Source organism: Taudactylus pleione, unplaced genomic scaffold (genome assembly GCF_031769625.1).
Source record: "Taudactylus pleione unplaced genomic scaffold, aTauple2 ptg000386l, whole genome shotgun sequence".
NCBI lineage: Eukaryota > Metazoa > Chordata > Amphibia > Anura > Myobatrachidae > Taudactylus > Taudactylus pleione.
In genome coordinates, this window is record NW_028284787.1 from 3,262,744 (window position 1) to 3,286,938 (window position 24,195).

General features: G+C 37.2%; 1 protein-coding gene across 1 annotated transcript in view; it reads right to left on the bottom strand.

The window, feature by feature from the left end:
• Positions 1-6,514: 6,514 nt before the first annotated feature.
• Positions 6,515-24,195, bottom strand: part of LOC148507692 (ATP-binding cassette sub-family A member 13-like) — a 186,115-nt gene continuing 168,434 nt past the window's right edge. Inside the window, exon 11 of the mRNA XM_088445628.1 lies at positions 6,515-6,894. Coding sequence (XP_088301754.1) covers positions 6,805-6,894 — 90 coding nt within the window. The 3' untranslated portion in view covers positions 6,515-6,804. The remainder of the gene's footprint in view (positions 6,895-24,195) is intronic.

Sequence of the window (24,195 nt, forward strand, 5' to 3'; positions counted from 1 at the left end):
CATCCTGGTGAAGTGATTCAAGGGCTTGATCCACCAGTACGACATATTTTGCGCAATCGCTCCATTTCACCTCCTCCTTCTGTTTCTCCAGCTGTCTTTTCAAAAGTCTGATGAGGGGAATGACCTCACAAGCTGGCAGTATCTGAACTAACTTCACGTGTGGCAAGTTCAAAGGGTTTGAGAACCTGGCACAACATGGAAATTATTCTCCAATGCGCTTTAGTGAGGTGTATTCCCCCTCCACGGCCTATGTCATAGTCTATTGTATAGCCCTGGATTGGCTTTTGCTGTTCCTCCATCCACTGAAGCATATAGAGGGTAGAATTCCACTGAGTTACCACCTCTTGCTTCAGCTGATGGAATGGCACATTTAACAGTACCTGCTGGTCATGCAAACTTCGAAAAGCAGTCGCCAAATGTCTAAAATGTCCAGATATTTTGCGGGCCACCAAAAGCATCTCCTGCACAACCATGTCAGTTTTTAAAAAATGTTGCACCACCAAATTAATTGTGTGAGCAAAATATTGGACGTATTGGAATTCACCCACATGTAATGCTCTCACAATATTGGTGGCATTGTCTGAAATCACAAATTCCAAGGAGAGTCCAAGTAGGGTAAGCCATTTAGCAATGATTTCCCTGAGTTTTTCTAAGAGATTATCAACAGTATGCCTCTTAGTGAAACCAGTTATACAAAGAGTAGCCTGCCTCTGTATCAGCTGTCTTTTGGTAGATGTTGGTGCTGCTGTTGCTGTTGTAGGCAATACACCAACCCAGTGGGCTGTCACAGTCATGTAATCCTTAGTTTGCCCTGTCAAACTTGTCCACATATCAGTGGTCAAGTAGACAGTGGGTACAACGGCATTTCTGAGGACATTAAAAAGGTTTTTTTAATATCCTTGTACAGAATTGGAATTGCTGTGCTAGCAAAGTGGAATCTAGAAGGGGATCTGGTAGCGAGGACACATGACCTTATTTAACTGATGAAAACCCACTGCAGTAATGGTGGATACTGGATGCACATCTAATACCAGCATAGCTGTTATAGCGTCAGTAATCTGCTATGCAAATGAGTGATTGTTGTCATACTTGATTGCCCATGCAAACAATTGTTTAACAGTTAATTGTTTTTTGGAGGATATGCTACAAGTACTCTTCCTTCTGGTCCCCTTCTGGGATGAAGATCCACTCACAGCAACAGCAGCAAAAACAGGCGTAGTCATCAAGGATCTTTCTGAGTAATCACAGATAGGAGAGGAGTCAATCATGCTTCAAATACCAACATTGGATGCAACAGGACTACTCCCGATGATGAATGAGGATGTTGATGATGCAGGTGTTGGTGTTGGAGATCGAAGGTGCTTGGATCTCGCAGAGAGGGAGCAGGCAGGTGACACTGGACTTGTTACATTTGAGTTTTGGAACTTGGTGACATACACTTTGATATTTGATGAATGTGCTCCAAGTGATGTAACAAGGAGGAGGTTCCTAGGTGGTTTAGATCCCTCCCTCTACTCAGTCTTGCTTGCCAATGGTCACATATGGCTTGACAACTGTTGTCCAGATCAGGGTGGAAATAATTCCACATGTGAGAAGTAGATTTTTTTGTCTTTTGTCCCGGCACGACAACAATGGGCTTTGGCTTTTTCAAACCATGGGCAACAGCTGTTGCCTTACTTACACAAAGGACATCCTCAGCATCAACATCCTCATCACCAACATCTTCATCATCAACATCCTCATCATTCTTAACACCTTCAACAACCAAAATATCCTCGTCCTCCATGTGCAGTTCCACAGAAGCATCCTCAATGACTACGGAGGATCCTCCAGTACACTAGTATTTAGGTCTGGCTCACACATGGCACCCGCAGACACACTTGCACTCTCCTCTGGGATTTGTAATTTCGAATTCTCAGGGCACACAGTTGGTTTTTCCAAAGGGCTATCAGATTCAGAACCAGCAGTATTCTTAAAGAAAGGCCAAGGTCTTATCCTTTCCTTGCCACTTTTTGGTTTATCTAAAGGCAAATTTCCTTTCAATTTTTTTTCATTATTTCGGTAAAAGTAGCTTTACCATATTGATGGCCTGACTTAAACCCTGGGGCATGGGCCTTCATAGAGGATGAGGAAGTTGATGGCCTTGCACTGCTGGCGGCAGCTACAACATGTGGTTCTTGGCCATGCTCTCCTGTCATGTGACTGCCCTCCATATTTTATGCAGTCTTGAAGCAGTTGTGTTGCGTTGCCGACTTGCTAGATCTTGTAAGGCTAAGAATAACATGCACAGACACACAGACATACAGACAATTATTTTAAAAAAAGACAAGATTTTTATATTTTTTTTCAGCTCCAGAACTTGGGCCCAGAGCATAGATTGATGATGACTGGAGTCGGGCAGCACTAGCTTGCATGGCTGACTTGCTAGATCATGTGCGGCTAAGCCTAACACACACAGACAAGTATTAGAAAAAAAAGACAAGATTTTTTTTATTTCTTTTCAGCTCCAGAACTTTGGCCCAGAGCACAGATTGATGATGACTGGAGTCGGGCAGCACTAGCTTGCATTGCTGACTTGCTGTATTTTGTGCGGTTAAGCCTAACACACACAGACAAATATATATTACACAAAAAAATGCACTTTATTTGGGTCCAGAACTTGGGCCCAGATGGACGCAGCAGACAGCACCAGCCCAGATGGATCAGCAACAGCCCAGATGGACACAGCAGACAGCATAGCACCAGCCCTGATGGATCAGCAGCAACAGCCCAGATGGACACAGCAGACAGCACAACACCAGCCCAGAATGGATCAGCACCAGCCCAGGACACAGTAGACAGAACAAGACACAGCAGACAGAACAGCACAGCATCTCTCCACAGCCCTACACTACCCACCCTCCCTGTTCAGTCTCCACAGCCGGATTAAAATGGTGCCTGCCACATCCCTTATATATAGAGCTGAAAGCTCGCGAGCCACGAGATTTCGTCTCTATGGTTTTGCATCGATGTCAGAGATTTGAGTAAGGCGGGAACATCCGAGGCGGCTTGGATCTGACTCGGATCCCTTTAGTTCGGGTGTGTTTGGATCTCTTAGATCCGAACCCGCTCATCTCTAGAAATAACCCACTTTGAGCTTAATAATATTACAACATGCATAAATTAATAATTTTTTAAATGTGAGATTGAAGAAAAAAACTCTAGAGGAATTGAAAGAAATGTTTAAATAATAATAATAATAATAATAATAATAATAATAATAATAATAATAATAATATCATCATCATCATCAGATACCCAGACCCTCAGCTTATGGGGCACAGTGGGAATCAGTATTTTTTTTTACTTCTCATTATATTTCCACAATGTCTGTAACTTAAACTTGATAATAATAATGCAAGGCTATATAATGTTTAGCAAGTTCTCTTAAATTACCTCCACTAAGTAACATGTACAAAATGATCAGGTATCAAGGAGAAACAGGTTGGTAAAATTCTTTAGAGACCATGCTGATACAGTAACTTCGCCTTCATTAAAAAGCATAACCTCTTTTAATTATCGCTTACTCAAGAAAAAACTTGTTTTTTGTTGTAAAGCACCATTTATAAGTCATTTCTTACTTGCATTGTGCACACATATTTAATTCATCATTACAAGTTGCAAAATTTCTCCCTTCTGGCATATATTAAGAAAATGTAACTGAAACTTGTTTATTAACATGTATAATTTATTTTAATTATCAAAAGGGACTTTTAATTGTATATTTTAGCCCTAAATATAACAGTTTTAAGTGACTAATAAGCATTTCTCAATATTCAAGAACTTGTGAATAGTAAACAAATACACTAAACCAGTGATTCCCAAACTTTTCTGAATATTGGTGCCCTAGAGTATCAGCATTGTTTTCACGGCATCCCTAAGCAAAAAGTTTGTTATTGAGAAATTGAGAAAAAATGTAAAGTAGTAAAATGAAGTAAATGATGCTTACCTGTCATCCTTAGGTTCAGTTATGTAGTGGTGGACAAGTTTGCGCTTCTGTTTGTGCACATATTTATATTACGTTGACCATAAAGAATTTTATTTGGTGCTGGATCACTGACCTAAGGCACCCCTGCTAGTGTCCCAAGGCAACCCAGGGTGCACTGGTGCAAAGTTTGGGAACCACTGCGCTAAACTAATTAGATAATATTGTAACTTTAAATCCAATATTTACTCTATTTTGTTTATCTGGACTATACGACAAGTTAAAGCTAGCTCCATATAGTCTAGGGGTATAATGTGCAATACTGACAAGTGTAGGGCAGCCAGAACATTTTTATAATAAGGGCAGCTTAAAATTGACGGCATAGGTGTGGCCAGAGCAAACATAGGACAGTTGTTAACATGATGACTCTCTTATCTTTATAGCATCCAACCTCTTGCTAGACAGCCTGGGATGGTTTAGTTAAGCAGAAGAATAACCACTTGTGAATGGTAGAGTGGCTATTGCCCCCACTTTGGAGGACAATGTAATTTTCTGATGGTCCACCAAAGGAACAAATGTCACTCTGAACTTGTATAAAAAGATTCCCAATTGGACAACATGGTAGGATATATTTTTAATAAAATGGTAATGCAACATTTATTTGAGTCTTACTTTAAATTTAACATTACATAACTCTTGATGTGTGTATATATTTTTTTCATGTTCCCCAGCATGCACTACCAGCACTTGCTGGGACATATAGTACCACAAAAGTAATTTACAGTAGGATGGTGTTTGTAACTGTCTTAATCCCATGTCCCCAAGTGTTAGCATGTAATTGCTGTGGAAGATGAGCAAGACAATTATTTTTGCAATGGAGGTAATATTAGATACATATGCCTTTCAAAATGTATGCAGAAATAGATGTACGTCTCAAAGAGTACATATGTTTATCTCATGATGAATTCAGCTCTAGACCACTAAAATTTGCACCAGGTGAATAGTACTGTATGAGTAACATGTGTCTATACTTTCTCCATATACTGTACAGTACCAGCATATAACAGTCAAAATGGAATTGTCAAATATATAATGAAAATAGATGGCTGTGACTTCATATAATATAATCACTATGATCATTATTTAAGTATTATGATCAGGGAAGTCAAAACTCAATCAGTCAATAAAAAATGGCAGCTAGTGTTGCAGATAGTCATTATCATAATTTTATATAATTGACCAGCCTGTGAGCACTGGCAAAAGATATGCCTCCTTATAGACATCTGCATCCAAGGCTACTTGAGTTGAAATTACATTTCTTAAACTTAAACTATGCTTTCCTGCCTGTTCTCTTACTGTTTGCTTCTCTACGCTAAATGAGTTAGTGTAATATGTGGCAACATTTGTATATCTTGTTTGATGCACATGTGCAGTATGGAAATGTGAATTTTATACATAAAAAAAAAGATATCAGTCCAACAATAACTCGGCCTCAATGTGTGTTTATCAACAGCAGTAAAGCTATAAAATGATCCAGATATGGTTAGAGATTACCTCCTGCACACAAACCTTCCATAAATAAATATCCAATAATTGTGTCATCAAGATTTATTTATATTATTGTAAAACATATTGAGGACAATTTTAAATAATACAATACAGGTGGCATACTCAATTCATAGTTGTATTATTTTACATTTTGTATTGTAATCAATGATATACTGTACATATTACACACAATAAAATAACAACTTAAATATTTCTCTGTTAGAATTTATGTACTTATTTAATTGAATTTAGTGGGAGTTGTGTCTATGTAGAGCTATGGAAGAGGGTATGTATACTTATGGCTAGAACAGAAAATATAGCACAGAAAACAGCACAAAAACTAAATCTATGTTTAAAGTACATTATGATTAACATTAAGGGTCTCATTTAGAGTTAGTTCAGGGGTGGAGGAATACTAGCATTGTCAAATTGGGGGAAGGTCAGGGACGGAGGCATACTGGCAGGTTCAAATTGGGGGAAGGTCAGGGATGGAGGCAAACTAGCAGGGTCAAATTGGAGGAACATCAGGGATGGAGGCATACTGGCAGGTTCAAATTGAGGGAACATTATGAATGTGACCCAAATATACCACACCCACCAATACTACTAGTTCCATTGTCCCAGATTTTTTCTGGATATGTCTTATTTGCAAGTTGCATTACACTATATCTACTTCTTAGTTATGTTATAATCTTCACAAATATCCTTTCACTAGACAAAACACCTTAAAAGATTATTTATAGGCATGTTATTTATATTTCAATTTCCATTTGTTGCTTTCTCAGTTATTGTTACAATATTCCACAACATTAAGTCTATAAAATGTGTATTTCAGTCTTATTTAAACTGTTCCCATGTGTATTTTGCTAATCATTCTCAGCAGAGAATACACAATCATAATTTAATATTTTGATACTACTAAAATGACTGTTTTAATCTACAACAAATATTAAGATATATAGTTAAATTTTGCAAATTGCTTTTATATCACTTTCTTTTAAAATGCTCTTTAATTTCATACTGTAACCTTGTTATAGTGTTTATCTGCTATAAAAATGGCCTACATTAACAGAGAAGATCAAGTCACATTAATTCAACAGTACACAAATTTGTAAGCAAAGTAAGTTTTTGTCACAGTATCATCCTAGCAGACCATTATTTGCAATTTGTAATATACTGTTGCCTAAAGGAAAAAAACAAAGAAGCTGCGATTTGTGCTCTTGGCTGTGTGTGGATCAAAAGCTGAACTACTTCTTCAATTTTATTTGAAGGCAATTAGAATACATCTTTGCTTATGCTGGTAGCTGCTGTCGAAGATTGTCCATTGAAGATTTCATCTGAGTGATATGATCCTCTTGCTGTGCAGCAAACTGTATAAAGACCTGCAGAAAGTGCATTGCAAAGTTAACATATTTAACAATGTAGAAGAAGATATAATGCCTGCTTAAAATATTCAATAATGTTATAAATACTGTATTACACACAGTGCTTTAAAAAAGAATTTAGACTTATTCTGTTTTATACACCGTGGATTTAATTTTTTTCTAAAACAATATTATTTGAGAATCATACATTTATATTTACAAAGCATTTACCCCTTTACTTCACCTCAAGCAATATGAAGACAAAAGTAATGCATAAGATAAAAATAATACTCTATCACCATTAATATCAATCCTTTCACTATTATAGCCAATGGTATGTTAGATAAGGAGGAGCATTCTATAACAAGGCTCAATTGAGACATCCATTTAAGGCAACTCCATGTAACAAGCAGCACAACAATTGCCTGGACCACCGGCGCGCACCACTTTCCAGAGAGGAAGCCCTTGAGAGCACCAGACACGGAGTGCTGACTAGTGCATCCACAACGGGAGGACATCCACAGGGCCGCGACCACCACCTGCCCAGAACTAATCCACAACACTTGCCTGTACTCGCAAGCGGGACAAGGTAGGAGCTGCATGCACCACAAACAGAACTCTGTTACCTTAGATCGTATTTTTTATTTTTGTGCACTAAAGCAGATACTTGTTTTTGGATTTGACAACAAGGACAATTTAAACAGAATAATTGCTACTACAGACACCTGACTGTTTTTCTGTGTCCAAAGGAACATTATGCTACCAATGTATCAATCAGCACAGGATGTGCAGCTGTAGGCTTATGGCCTCCGGAGTGATATAGCAGCCAATCTGATGGTTTTGAACAATATCGCTGCTATATTGTTCCATGTTTGGGCATGATGTAGTCTACTGCGTGCTCACATGGGGTCGTCAGTCGCTCCTCCAGATCTTTGTGCATGTTCAATTGATCAGGGGAATCGATTAAAGATCCCATGCAGTGCTATGCGGGTGGGGGAGGAGGGTGCCGGCATATCACATGGTCAGCCATTGGATAGCTCCGTGTGTGGGGGCCACCCGATATGTCGGCTGTCAGATCGGCCGGTGCATTGAAAGATGCATATCGCACCGTGTATGGGGCCCTTTACAGACAGAGCATAAGCCAATCTTTTCTATCTCACTAATTGATTACAGGACATCTGATTCATCTATACCTCACACTGAGATGGACAAATATTTGCTTACTTCACCTTAAAATAGTTATAAATCTAAAAAAAATATTAAATGGGAGTTTTGAGGAACAGCCAGTTTGAGACTTTCATGTAGACTTTTGATAATCTTTGAGTCAGTACTCTTATTGTAGTCATTAATTCAGGTTGCTAATGCATTTACGGTCTCCTTAACTCTAAGGGATATATTTACTTAGAATCAGTTTTGTCATTGGATTGAAACTGAAAGGTATTGACAGCAGATTGCAGTCTGATAATCCACTATTTACTATGCATCAATTTTAACTGTCATTTAAAATCTAACATGTTTTAGTTCTAAATCTTTATTGAGTTTTAGTTTTGACAAAACCACCCTCAAATAAATTGATTTTGGATTTCTTTAAAATTTATAAAAACAGTTAAAATAATTTAATTTGGACCTGTTTATGTACCTATAGTATTATTAACATCAATAACCTTACCTTCCAGTAAATTTTGACCATCTCACTGCTCACAATATTGTTTTCACCAAAATGTCCCAAATATGAAAGTGAGCTAGCTGGGTAAAGAAAGCTACAGAGCAGTGGCATAAACACATGGCAGTTTATAAGAACATAGCACATCTATGAAACATAGTGGCACTGCAGTGGCATACAGGATGGCAGTTTAATAAACTATACAATCCTATAGAATGTTTTCATTAATCAAGAGCTAGATCAGAGGCCCAAGGCCAGTACAGGTAAAATGTGGTTGGAGTATTTAGTGGAATCCTGGTTATGTATTAATTAATTGATTTATTTATTACTAACAGTACTAATAGCTATAAATAAATTTAAATCAGAGACATGGAAAAAACTATTAAAAAACAAGCTTCCAAAATCCCAATAACATTTTTATAATGCAAACTGAATACTAACAGCAAATAACAGGCCTTAGGACAATACCAAAGATTCAAGGCAGACTAACAGCCTAGTCAAAGCCAATAAGTATTAATTATATGATTTGATAATACTACTATGCCTGTATGAGAAGTTGGTGATGGATGACCTTGCAGAATTCAAAACAACATTAATGCCCCAGTAAAGTACTGTATAGTAGTATATGCTGCCTGTCAAACACTCAATCTTGGCAAGACCCATAATTAAAAAGTGGAGCATGATTGTATTTTCCCTGGGCCCTCCCACCCATCCTTATTTTGCATATTAAAAAGAATATGCATAGTTAAGCAAACAAAGCACATCAGCAACAGGGCCTGCCACTTTTATGTCTGAGTGCTTGGTTTGTTTGAGCCCCCACAAATCAAGCTACCAGTGGACTTATGACAGCTAACAGTGTTGTTAATCTTTGACAAAGTTGGAAGAGGTTATTATCATCATCATCATCACCTTCAACAGTGTTAATATCTTAACCAAAACACAATGTAAGCTCATTCCCACTGGAATCCACCATTACAGAATTCTATATACTATGCTGTTGTGGGGGGGCAAAGGTCTTCCTCATAGAATTTGTAGTTCATTTTTATAAATTTCAGGTTTTCCAAGTTTTTGGAAGTAGCCTCCTATGCCGATCGCTCACAAGATTCCAAGCTATGCTAAACTCTCTTTCTGAGTTTACACTGGAGGGAGAGCAGCTTACATAATACAAAGCTTGTTTGTAAAAGGGGCTCCAATCTGTCCTTTTATCCTCCCAATATTTAAATAGACTGTGTGACATGCTGATTTGTACACTATTATTAAAATAATCAACTATTATTTTGATGTTTATAGTATCCTATTGAGTCACAATAGAGGTATCTATAATTGTGGGGAATTCTTTTAAGTCTGATCAGATGTCATGTTTCACTCTGGTGTACTAAGTTGACTCTATTATTATTATTATTATTATTATTATTATTACTACCAGTTATTTAAATAGCACACACATATTCAGCAGTGCTTTACAGAGAATATTTGGCCATTCACTTCAGTCCCTGCCCCTGTGGAGCTTAAAATCTATATACCATGCCACATGCTCACACATATACACACTAGGGTTAATTTTTGTTTGCTGCCAATTAACCTACCAGTATATTTTTGGAGTGTGGGAGGAAACTAGAGCACCTGGAGGAAACCCACTCAAGCACAGGAAGAATAAACAAACTCCACACAGTTAGAGCCATCATCACCAGTGTCTCTCTTGGAAGAGGTCAGTTTTTCCCTGGCTGTAGCAATTGCAAGGGAGACTGAAGCAGGAGCCATTATCATGTCAAGTGCCACTTGAGCTGGCAACTTGCTTGCCAATAGCTCTTTGCATCTCTTAAGCTCTGTGTCAATTGGAAAACAGACATTGCATACAACTTAAACCTCAGGTATGGTTGCCGAAATGTATTGATCCAAAAATTTACTGATCCAATTGCAAGATGTTGCAAATCAAAAATAGAACTTGATCTAGTCCAGCAGTCTTAACATAATTACTTAGTTTCATATCCATCTTCAGCTTCTTTAGCTTCATCTCCAGTAGTTTAAATAAGGGTATAACCTGACTTAGGCTGGCAGTGTCTGAACTCACTTTATTGATTACAATTTCAATAGGTATCAGTAGCTTGCATAAAATGGAGAGTACTCTCCACTGTGCTGGACTAAGGTAACATGCACCCCCTCCTTATCTTATGGTTTGATATGTATGCTTGGATGACTTTATGCTATTCTTCCAGTCATTGAAGTATATAAAGGTGGAATTCCTCCTAGGTACTATCTCTTGCTTCAGTTGGTGGAATGGCATATTATACTGTCCTTGCAGCCTCTGCAATCTTCTATATGCAGTTGCTGAATACTGAATATGAAAATATATATTTAAAGGGCACAGTCAGCATGTCCTGCATGCCCCTGTCAGTTTTTAAGAAATTCTGAACCACCAAGTGTATTGTGTTTGCAAAACATAGTATGAGTTCAAGATCTACCAGCTGTAATGCTCATACAATGTTAGTTCTGTTATTGGAAATAACAAATCTTGAGGAGAGTCTTAACAGTTTAAGTCATTTTGCTATCACATTCATAAGTTTTTCCAACAGGTTGACACTGGTATGCCTCTTAGTGAAGCTAGTGATGCAGAGAGTAGCATGTCTGTGTATGTGCTGGCACTGAGTGTTAGATACTTTTGATGTTGAAGAAGATACAACTATCCAGTGGGCTATCACAGTCATGTAATCTTTATTTTGACCAGTATCACTAGTCCACATATCTGTATGTAGTTAAGTGGATAATTTGTTCAAATGCATAGGTCAAGAATAACTTGTAGTAACCCAGTATAGGTAAGGAATTGCTGTTCTTGTAAAATGAAATCGAGATAGAATTTGGTAGCAGTCACACATGACCTCAACGAATTGTCTAAAACCTGATGTATTGAAAACTATTGGAGGAAGATCTAATGCTAACATAGCAGTCCTGGCATCAGTGATCTGCTGTGCAATAGAAAGGTGGCTGTTATAATTTCTTTAGCAACTTGTTTCACAGTCAATTGTTTGAAATTACTAGTTTTCTTGGTCTCCTTCCATGATAAAAATGTTCCCCCTGCAGTAACAGCCCTAATGTACAAGGATTCTTCTTTTGAATCCTGCATAGAGGATGAATCAGTTAACCTTTGCAAATTGGATGCAGGAGGACTACTTCTGATCAGTAATAAGGAGGTTGGTTATGAAGGTGTTGGTGGTCGAGTTTGCATGTACTGGGATCAATTCATGCCCACGATAACTGATGCTGGACCTCTTGTTATTATTTTACTTGATTTTTGATTTTTGCTAAATAATTTGCATGAACTGGCTGCATATGATGTGTAACAGGGAGGAGGTGCCTAGATGGTTAATGTCCCTACCTCTACTTACTTCAGCCTCACAAAAGGTACAGATGCCTTGACAAGTGTTGTAAGTATTTTGGTCAAAATAATAAGGGAAAAAGAGGTCTTCTTTCTTTGGGGTAGAGCTCACTTAGAGTGACACAATACAGTAATTTGTGGACAAATAATTTTGAAGTTGAAATTGCACAGGCTCTACCCCATACACAATTGATGTTTTGCACATTTGCAATTATACTAGTTCATACAATACCCATGAAATGCAGTGGAACTGGGGGCAGCACAGGGTGTGAGGACAGGTGTTGGAGCATGGTCAGGAACAGTGACTGTGTGTCTGCTGCTCCTGAGTCCTGGTGATTTCCTCACATTAGGCTCCTGAGTGTCTTTGGTCAGTTATGGATGCTGTCCACAGGTCCTGCTCAGACTCCAGCAACATGTAGTGTGTGACTGTGGGGTGATGTGTGTGTATGCACAGAGCTCTGGGAGTTGCAGCTTATGGCCAAAAGTCACTACTTCCAAGAACTATGGCCAGAGAATGGAAACACTACAACTCCCGACATGCCCTGCGCCTGTGTCCCATTTATACAGGAGCACTTCAATGTGATTTTCCCCTGTGCCCAGTCACTGTACCCACTATGCTCCATCACTGCCTCCCCATGCCCTGTCTCTGCTCTTCTGTACCCAGTCACTGCCCCCTTAAAATGTTAACACCATTGAATCATTACCATTTAATGCCACCATAGTATGATAAAGACACTACCATCATAAAAAAATATTATTGGTTAGCAACCATCGAACATCTGGTGAGGCAGATGTGTAGCAGCCAGAATGGAAGATCAATCTTTAGGATTTATCATTGGTTATAGAGAGGTAAGAAAGTTGAGAGGATGCCAGATAGAAATAGATTACAGTAGTAAAAGCAGGGGATAATGAGTGAATGGGTATGGCTTTTGTAAATATCCTGACTGAGAAAGGGAAACATTCTGAAATGTTACTTTGAGTAGGAAATAATACATTGCCAACAGGGCTTTGTTGCAGTTGCACAATATATATTTTCCTAAGAAAACAAAATATACCAACAATTCCTCATGCAATATAGTACATTTTAAAATTAGTTTCTGAAAAAAGTATTTTTTTGGCTTTCCTTTTAGTTCTTTTGCTCCTATCTATAGAATTACATTTTTCCTTTGCTATCCATTACCATCATCAACTCTTTATCATGCCTTTTTCATAGTGTGCTCCTTTCCATCATCTTAATTTTATAATGCCTCATTCTATTATGTTACTGTTATAATTGACCGTTACAGTATATCATGCTTATTTACTGTTTTCTTTTTTTATCATGCTCATCTAATCATTACACATCCTATCCTGCTTCTTCATTAATGTCTGTCCTTCCACACAAATGCACACCTGCATGAAAGTAGAGCTGCACTGGGACATCATCTGAGACTGAACAACCCTTCTGAGCAGGATGTTCTTAGAGTTTGGCTAATGCTCATACATCAGTCCCCTCTGAACAGAGATCTCAGCACAGCAAAGTAAACTGGTGACATAGGGAACTTAAGATCTGATTGGAGAACTTTTGTACTTGTATGCCAGTCATAAGTTATACTGGGATGAAAAAAAAAATCGATGTCACAGCTGAGAGGCAATTAGCTTTTTGTTGCACTTGAACATCAAATCCCTTCACTTTGAGTTCTATAATATAATATAACATTTAATGGATCTAGTATAAATTAACTTGTTTTAAATATATTTTCATATTATTGGTTACATTCTGTGTCACATTTAGGAATATGAATAGAAATTTTGCTAAATGAGTGGAGAAGTTTTGTTGCATGCATGGGAATGTAGATTATATGAAATCATACATCATATACACTTACACCCAACCAAGACAACATTTTAGTTTTTTTACATTTTGAAGGTGAAAAATTAATTAGCTTTTAGGCTTCATTTAAATAAAGAATCTATTGAATACAGGTACAATGACTAATGAAAGCACCTATCAGCTTCAGAGGAGAATCTGTAATCAGCCAAGCAGAGGCAGTTACAGTAAGTGTGTATTTGCACCAGCAAGAGATGTGGATACTGACAAGCATATGTGTCTCCATGTAGGGTCTTCCTCATTTTGCAGTTTGTGTTTACACTATGAGAAAGGGCAACCAGTATTGGTATTCTTTGATCCTGCTCAGAAGGAAATAGTAAAACCAACCTGAAATATACCTTGTAGTTTCTGATTCCATATTCATATATTGATTGATTGTTTCTGGCCATGGCTATACATTTGACAATGTTACTTTTCTTATCTCCAACCTTGACTTTGGTGTGTATATGGACTTTATTTACAGTATTATTCAGATGCAAATTAATTACCATCAGTGGTAGTGGTTACACTATTGTTCTATAAATGTGTATGTGATTACTTTGCACACTCTCTTGGAATACTTTACTGTGACTTACTGGCAATTATGCAATGACTTTAATATGACAAGAAAACAGATATCTTGCGCTCCCAAAAGGTTTAAGCAACTTTCTAATTATTTAGTCAGTGTATCTGGCTAATATCTAAAGTTACTATGTTTATAGAAGTGCTTATAATTATGTAACTAAGGTGTATCATTTAGAAATAATGCAATGTTTTGGCAGTGTTTGATTTATGGACCAGAAATGTTTGACATACAATACACTCAATACATATAAACAGACAAAAATGATTAAAGCGCATTCTGTGAGAACTTATGCAGTTTTGAACTGGTTCCCCATTACAATGCAATAAGTTCACAAGTAGTATCATGTTAAACACTTGAATTACCTTTCCCTATTGGTGGTGTTCTCCATTATCAATTTCAGGAACAGTATGTGCCGGGTCAGTCAGCTGTGTGTGGTCTCCGTCTGACTCCCGCTCATTGCTTGGACTGCGTCCTTTTCTTAGCTCTTTGCAGAGAGTGGCTGTTTGCTGCCTCGTGCTCACTCAGAGATGATGTCAGTGGTGGTCCATTAACACCAACACGTTTCATCATGTAGGACTTTTTCAAGGTGCCTGTGTCATGAAATCTGTCTTCTTTTATTCCTGTGGGGGTGCTGTGAGTGGATTTACAATATGGGAACCCTGCATCCAAAGAGTTTGAACATAGACTTTGTATTGTATGTCAAACATTGCTGGTCCATAATTCAAACACTGCCAAAATGTCTTATTATTACTAAATGATACCCCTTAGTTACATAATTACAAGCACTTATATAAACATACTGTAGTGACTTTATTTTGTTGATGCTGGAAAGTGCTACTGTGCATACTCCATGTTGGTTCCTGCAGCAAGACTTCAATTACTTACCAAGATGGCCATCATCTGTTTTGCTGAGCATGAGCAGCGCCATCTTGTCACTGTGTTAGAGTGCCACAGTGGAAAATGGACATCTTCCACTTAGCTCCTCAGAGACCCTGTGATTGCTACCTATACAGCCCTACCTATAATACACTAGTACCGCTTGCATCCTGCACCACTAACCAAATACAGTCACCAGCTGGTGACCTGTATGCCCCCCTCTGCTCAAGTTCTGCTCCATGCAACCAGTCTGTGCATGTATAACTGTGAATATGGCTGCACATTCACATTGCCACTAAGTAAGCCATCCTGCTGATAAAGTATTGGACTGTTTATTGTATCACAACATCCACTAGTGTGTACACACACTCTGCCATACCACTGCTACCTGTACACACATAGTCCAACATAATAAGTCAACAAATATTTTTTTTACCTTAACTATATTTGCTTGTGTGAACATGTGAGCTGTAACTATTTATAAAATCTATTTAGACTTTGTTCATGTTCTATTCATATCAAATAATAGCCTAAAAATGAAGACTTGCGAGCATCTGATTACTAATTAGCATGTTTAGTTTTGTAAGGAAAGTGATTTTATAGGAGAATACATCTTTTAGTTTTTCTAAGAAATTACTTATTCACTGGCATTGTTTATAAAACATATAGATCCTGCCAATACCTCTGAGGTCTTACACCTCATCAAGAGATCATAGGCTGGTATCAGAGTGGTGCAGCATGAGAGCAAATATAAAATTATCCTAAACAGCTTTATAGCTGCCAAAGTCTCAGGTAACCAAACAGATGGATCAGCTCCCTGTTTAGTTATAGCTGTGATAGGTACCACAAAGGTGGAGAATAATTTAATAAATTTTGTATTGTCTTGAGAATACAATGTAATGTCCAACTGATGGCAGGTTGTACTTTAACTGGATCCATACAGAAACCAATGAGAAAAATAATATAACCCAGAAAAGATACCTTACCCACTTGTAATTCACATTTTTCAAGTTGGCATACAAAAATGATTTTCCCTTAATTTCTTCTCTATCATTTTGACATGAAAATGATGTCCCTAAAGGATTAAAATATGTGGATACCTGCAAAATATACTGTACCACTATGAGTTTGCAAAAGTATTCTCTAAAAAATATTCTAAATCTTGAAACATAGCTGGGGCCTAGTCCAAAAGGCATTTCTAGGTACTCCTAATGCCTAGTATGAGTGTTAAATGCAGTTTTACCCTCGTCAAGTTTTTTTATCCTTATCAAATTATAGGTCCCCGATCTTAGAGAATACTGTATCTATCTAGATATGAATAAAGACTGCACAAATTATGTGGAGGGGTGGTGCTGTTGCTCCATCCACCCAATTGTTAATGAAAATCTGACCTAAGAGACTTCATCTGTAGAATAAGCTGCATATGGAAGAATACATACTCTTATATAACACTGCATTCAGCACCACTGCTAAAAATCAAGACAATCAGGACTCACAGTGAACACCTGTGTGCAGCCTTTATAAAGCTGACACTAATGAACAAAGCTTAGATTTGCATTAAACCCTAATGGTTGAAGGCTGTTGTTCATCTAACAAATATCTAACAAATAAAACTTTAATAAAGAAATAATGACTCATGACAACTGGAGTTGGTGTTTAAATTTATCAGATTTATTTTTGATATAGAATTGAATTATTAAAAGTTAGGATGTTGGCAATTACTTGCATTTAACAATTCAATCATTGGTGTTTAAAGGCCCCCATACAACAGCAATCTGAAAACCACAATTGAGCAATTTGAAGATATATTGCCCGATTTTAGGATTTCCCAATCTAGCAATCTGCGCCCATACATTACAAATCTTTTTCAGTGATTTGCAGATCATTTTCAACAAACACAGATCTTCCAATCTTGAAAGGCCCATCATATTACTAGTAACGCTCTGCAAATCTGCTGATCATGTCCATACACTAGCAATCTACAGCTCCAATCCATCTGTGAATTCCAACATGTTGGACAATCTGATTTAACAATTCCAATCACTTTGGTTGCAATCTGCGAACGGTGAAGCCCATACATTGCAGATATTTTTATACAGCCATCTGCAAATTGCAGAATTGCCACAATCGATTGCTGATGTATGAGGGCCTTAACTCTTCCCCAATCCACAAAAGCACACCCAGATGGACCATGATGGCTTAATACAGCATTATTTGTGGGGAGAGTGCACCCAGCTAATCTCATATAAAAATACCCTATTCACAAATCAAAATACATTCTTTATGCCACCAACAAACGACAGCACACTTACAAAACTCCACAACTCACACAAAGTAGGCTCCCTAAGCAATAGGGAAAAGGAACATGACCAGCTACCAGTGACACTTATTTTTTAAAGAGGAGATGACTCACAATGTAACCTTGGGGTTTTAAGTTGACTCAGGCTTACAAGTCAGCCTTACCCATCACTTTTTTGCTGGTAAATTAGTTTTGTTTTGTATGCCTGCTTATCGACTTTAGCTTGTTCTCTCATCTCCAACCCATCAGCTACAGCTTTTACTACCACCATTCTCCCTTCTCCAACCATCAATGTTATTGTTGTTCCTCATGGTCTGACCTATCAAGATGATGAGGCTTGTCTGGAAGTGGTGTGTCTCCTATACTGGTAAGGTAGTTTATAAAACATCTGGTGAAAAAGAATAGCCTCTTATCAATGGTTTTCATTATGTATTTCATAATTACAGTAGATGATAGAGTCAAGATTTGCTCTTTACTCCTCTTACATTAGGTCTGATTCAGAGTTGTGTACTATGCTGATTATCATGCAGTTGATCGTTAGTTTGCTATTGCACATGCGCAAAATGGTGAGGAAAGTCTCACTGCGCACGCACAAACTAAAGTTTGAGATGGGATTTGCAATGTCTTCTGTGTCGCAAGGTCCTGAGCAAACCATTGTGATCCATAGGCATTCCTGAGTGGAGTAGGGGAGGTGGGCAAAAGTATTTGCATCAAAAATCCAGTCCGTGGGTATTTCATTGGAGTTTCAGAGGTGTGTCTGCACTTGTGGCTGTATTCCCAATCACAGATCCACAGTCTCAGAGGATACAATTTGGTACAACTCTGAATCAGATTTTAGACAGTATACTTGAAATATGTCAAAAGTTTATAGGTCAGTGGAATCTTAGGTTTCTCGTAAGCTGATAAGTGTCTTTCACCAGTAAAGAATATTCAAAAGTAAATCAAATTAATATTTTTAACATGTATATATTTATGCTAATTTGCATATATTGGAAACATTTTGTTGGAGGAGGCTGTATCATGTACAGAATCTCCCTCTGATCATGTTTCCAAGAAGTATTTTCCTAGGTACAGTATTGGAGCCAAGAAAAACAAATTCATGCTCTTTTTGACATTAGCAACAAAATAATATTTTAATCTCAGTATATAGCAAGATCTTCAAACTAGTAGTTATTTCCCTATTCATTCTGATTTTCTTGATTTCAAACTTTGCAATCAATTTAAATAAAGGCCTCAAGAGTCCAGTAATCTTATTTTTTTAGGTTTCTTCCTTTGATGGTATAAAGTATATTTCTAGACAACAGCTAATCATGTATCAAACATATATTACTTAATTAGATAACATATAAATAAAAGTATCACTTTTCATGTAAGAGTTAATTGTCTGATACTAAAAATGGAAACTGGGAAAAGAAACATACAGGTTATTAGATAAGTTGCACTTATACTCAGAAGAGTCTAATTAGCATCTTAGACATTCTGTTTCAGAAGTTATGTGCTTTATCATTCATCTTTTACATGCAGACTATAATCTTGTCCCAGATGGTAATTAACATGATTTAAAGAAAATAATACCTGAAAATTAACTTTACATACAAACTACTGTTTTTATTTTGCAATAGATAAAGTATTTTTTTTCTTCAAGCAATATCTTTTTGTAAATGCAAACCTCCATACAATAACCTTCTCAGTTACATAATTATATAGTTATTGAGGTTAAAGAATTACACAACAAACCATCCAGATCAAAGTTTTTATGCATTCTAGTTGAATTGAGTTGATCAAAACACAAGTTGGCAAAACAAAACCCCCAAAAGCAGCTTTCTAAGGGGTCTATTTACTAAGCAGTGTTAGGAGAAGTGAAAAGTGATAAGGTGCCAGCCAATCAGCTCCTAACTGCCATCTCACAGGCTGTGTTTGAAAAATGACAGTTGGGAGCTGATTGGCTGGCACCTTATCACTTTTCACCCTTCATTTTTCACTTCTCCTAACACTGCTTAGTAAATAGACCCCTTTGTAACTTCACAGAGTTCTTCCTGCTTCCATACTAAGTAATCAGATTACAATAAAAGTGCTTCTAATTTGGTCATAATTACAATAAATACTATTAATTTTGTCAGGCAGCACTGGAACCTGGCTGGTTCTTACCAGGTCAAATGTTGTTGCTTTTTGCGACTATTGGCTCCCTGCTGTCTCATGTTTTCTCTATCTGCTACTCCAGTACTTCCTCCTATAAGGGCAGGAGCACTGTTTTTGTGGTACTTTATACTTGCAGTCATGTGACCACTGACATTACTCTGGCACTACACCAAATTCATCTTAGCCTATTTAAACCTAACTATGAAACCAGGCAGATCCCAAATTATTAGGCTCCTGCATTCCCTGATCATTTGTTTGCTGAATTTCTGTGTACTGACCGAGTTTAATATCTGACCTCCTCTCTGTCTGACCCCTCTGCTGTATAAGGTTTGTCTTGATTTGACTTTGACTAGTCTCCTGAACTCTATCTGCTCAACTGTACCTCTAATGAGAAAATACTGCTTGCTGACCATGCTCCAACCTATCATTCTAGGAACTAGTTCAGGGGCCATGTAGTGAAAACTTTTGACAAAGGAGGACACATAGTCATCTGGCCAAAAGAGCTCTATACTAAAGAGTCACACAAACAACTAGAAGACAGTGAGCACATGAAAATCCTTTTCAACCCAACAGACAACTTTGTTATATATTATGCAAGAATCATTGTCTAAGTAAAGGTTTGATTAATAAATCCAAATTGATTTCCTAAGTATAACCACGCCAAACATGCCAACATTCTAGCTTTTACCAAAAGTTCATCAGAACATACAAGAACCCCCAGGTAGACCAATCATCTCAAGAATAGGAGGATTATTGGAAAAGGCAAGCAATTTTCTTGATGCACATTTCAGACATCATGTGATGGAACTTCCATCATATATTCATGACACAGCAGATGTCTTGAGAAAAACAAGCAATGTAAAACTTGATGACAACCAATATTTGGTCAACTTAAATGTGGAGTCACTCTATACGAGGATTGGCCACAATCAAGGCATAAATGCAATTAAATATTTTCTGACCATGGAAAACCTCAGAAAATTCAATGAGCTTCTCTTGGAATTATTTAATTTTGTGTCACTCTACAATTATTTTACTTTTGATGACAAGTATTATAAACAAACCCATGGAACAGTGATGGGGACTACCTGCGCAACAACCTATACAAATTTATTCCTAGGTTCGGTGGAAAGGGAACATGTATTTAATTAAAAAAATTAAACCATGCTAAAAATGTAATCACTTGGATAAAGTATATAGATTATGTCTTCCTGATTTGGGAAGGGGACCTGGATTAATTTCACACCTTTGTACATATTTTAAACTTAGATTCACCTATGACATAAATAAAGACCACATTTTATATTTGGATCTTCTTATATACAGAGGTAACACAAACATGTTTGAAACATCTCTTTTCAAGATAGAAATGACCACAAACAGTCTTTTGCATTTCTCCAGCTCACACTTTCCCCCTATCTTGCAAAATACCCCCAAAGGAGAAATCCTTTGTCTTAAAAGGAACTGTTCTGATGAAAAAACATGCAAAATAAAGAGCATGGAATTAACAAAACACCTCGAGGCTATATTGAGAGGATAATCAATAAAGCAAAGCTAGCAACCAATCAAACCAACAGAGAAAACTTTATTTTTCAAACAACAACATAAAACTGAGAACCAAGAGATTCAGGTTTGTAGGAGACATCTGCAAGGAATGGAAGGACATAAATGATATCATTCAGAAACACTGGCCCATACTGTACTCCTGACAGATCCTGACTTTAAAAAAAAATCTGAAAGACAGAGTGGCCTAGAGCTAGAGAAGATCTCCAATTCTCAAAGATGAAATGGTACACAGTCATTACACAAAAAACCCTGAAAAAACATTGAGAACAGGAACTTTCCTTTGTGGGATGTGTAAGGTTTGCGAATACATTTTGTAAAAAGATATGGTACAGGACAAATATGGACAAATATGGACAAACAATCCACATAAAAGAGTTTGATGTGCTAATAATGTAGTATATTTGATTACCTGAGAATCCCATAAGCTGTATGTTGGGATGACCACACAAACGCTGAAACAGAGAACACTCGAGCATATTGGTTCTATTTTAGGAATTTTGACATAGAGAAAGTCATTTAGGTGAAGACATGACAAAAGAACTCCTCTAAAAAAAAGTGTATAGATCTTTATCTCCTGGAGGTCTGAATGAACATATTAATAATGGGGTTTTTCTCCCTAACTATAAAATAAATTTCCTTTAAAATGATAATTTATGCAATATTTTAAAACCTCTATTACTGTATAATATTTCCTTCTTTTTACTATTAGGTGCCTTTGCACTGAACTTATATGACAAGCACTATTCACATTCATATCACACAGTAGAAAACATCCTTCCTTACAAAATTTTACTTTTCTACCCCCTTGATTACAGAAGGCCATCTTATTGGTGGTACACAATGTCCATCAGCGTAGTTTGGGCTGTTATTGGTTTATTATTATAATTTATTATTATTACACAGTAAAACCAATAGGGTCCAAACCAGGTCTGAACCAGTGAATAAGCCCTCTGTTTGAAGGGTGAAACAAGTTCTTGTCAGCACCAACAGGAACTACTTTACACAGAGGAAGAAGCCGCTGCTCTACAAACACCACACTGTAATCAGAGGTATTTATCTCTCTTCTCTCCCATCACTCTCTCATCTGGTCCTGCGGAGGATCCCTGCAATGCTTTACAATAGGGGCCATGCTGGTTAACAAACACATGGACAGCAGAAGTGACCTTTCCTACTTTCTAGAAATTCATGCACAGCAGCTATTCAATGCACACAGCAGCCAAAAGGGTAAAAGATGCAGCAATTACTACTCTATTCTTTCTCTACTGACACCAACATAATTTTAGAAGTGTCTCCTTCTCTACATCTAAAAATATTAGATAATTAGGTGTTCTTTTCAATTGTCTTTTTCTCACAAAATAACTAATTTGAACAACAATAGGTGATTACTTGTACTGTCTGTGAATACAAATTCTTTAAAAAAAACCTGATATTTTGAATGTACAGATATGCCTTTCCTCGTCTATCCTTTGTGCGTTATGAGTCGCGTTACACAAGGCGTCTGTTTCACAGCAATGCTTCTTTTTTTACCGCATCTGCATCTTATTTGCAATGCAATACTTGACTATGCTGATTAAAATGATATGTGGCATGTGTGTGTTCTGTATGCGGCCGAGTCTGTAAAATCATCACAATGTAATGTTGTGGGGAAAACAGCTGCTGACACTGTAATGTATCATTTTGTATACAGATACAACTGCAGTCGCACACAGAACATACACGTCACTTATTATATTAATCAGTAAAGTTTGATTGTGCATGTTACTCACATCGCATTGTGAATAAGAAGGTGAAAAAGATCCACAAAATCAGCATTAGTAAATTTGCATGGGACCAGGCATGACTTGAAGGGCTGTTTAACGCTACTGCAGCAACAACGGCAGAGGACACATCTGTAAATATTTCCTTCTGTCCTGATTTGGAATACTTTTGCCTTTAATATTATATGTTATACATAAACAGACAGATGTACCCAACTGACATTGATATATTCTGTATTATAGAGTATTAATAATTTAGCAATATACCATGACTTTTCCAATTAAGTGATGTTTTGAATAATACAACCTAATACACTGGTAATTTGAAGAACAACTGGCAACAGTTATAAATTAATGTTAAACTGTTTTGATTTAAAACATATAATTACAATGTCACATTAATACAGCAATGACCTAATATTTGGCAACAGATTACAATTAATGTAAAGCTGTTTCAACGCATACTACTTAATTACTTTGCAATATTTGGGGGTGATTCAGCTTAGGACGGAATTGCAAAGCTGCATGCAGGCAGCTTTACAATTCTGTCCTTGCTAATATGCAAATGCAGCAGGAGGTGCATGACACGCCCCCATTTCCGGGAACGCCGACCATGCCCGTACTCACACCACCCCATAAATGTCTCTGCCTGTAAATCATTTGCAGAATGGGTGCTGCGCAAGCGCAGACTCCCGATAATCAGGAAACTGCGTTCAGCATTGCACATTGCACAATGCTGAATTGGCCCTTTTGTTTTCTGATTATGTGTGAATTGAGTGGTATATGAACAATCTGTACCCAGAAAAGTTCAGAGTATTGTATTAATGCCACAAGTAGAGTAGGCTATTACAGTATACTCTACTCCATTGGAAATATTAATAAACAGTATCATATAATTTTCTCTTTATAAGCCATTCATTTTATGAAAAGTTATTTATTTTTTACACACATAATTACATATAATAGTCACACAAGTAGTGCCCCCAAAAAGAGTTTTTTCTTTTGTTTTCTTGTACCCTAGCAATTAAACTATGCTAGTATTTAATTGTACTCTCTTTAACCCAAAGGTGCACCGCCAATCATAGTGATATCTAGTAACACCTCTTGGTGATTAATGTTGGTATAGTTGGTGCTAAACATACTGCACATACAAAACAATGACAAGATCCTGTGCAGGATAAGAAAAGTTCTACAATAAGTATCACCTATTA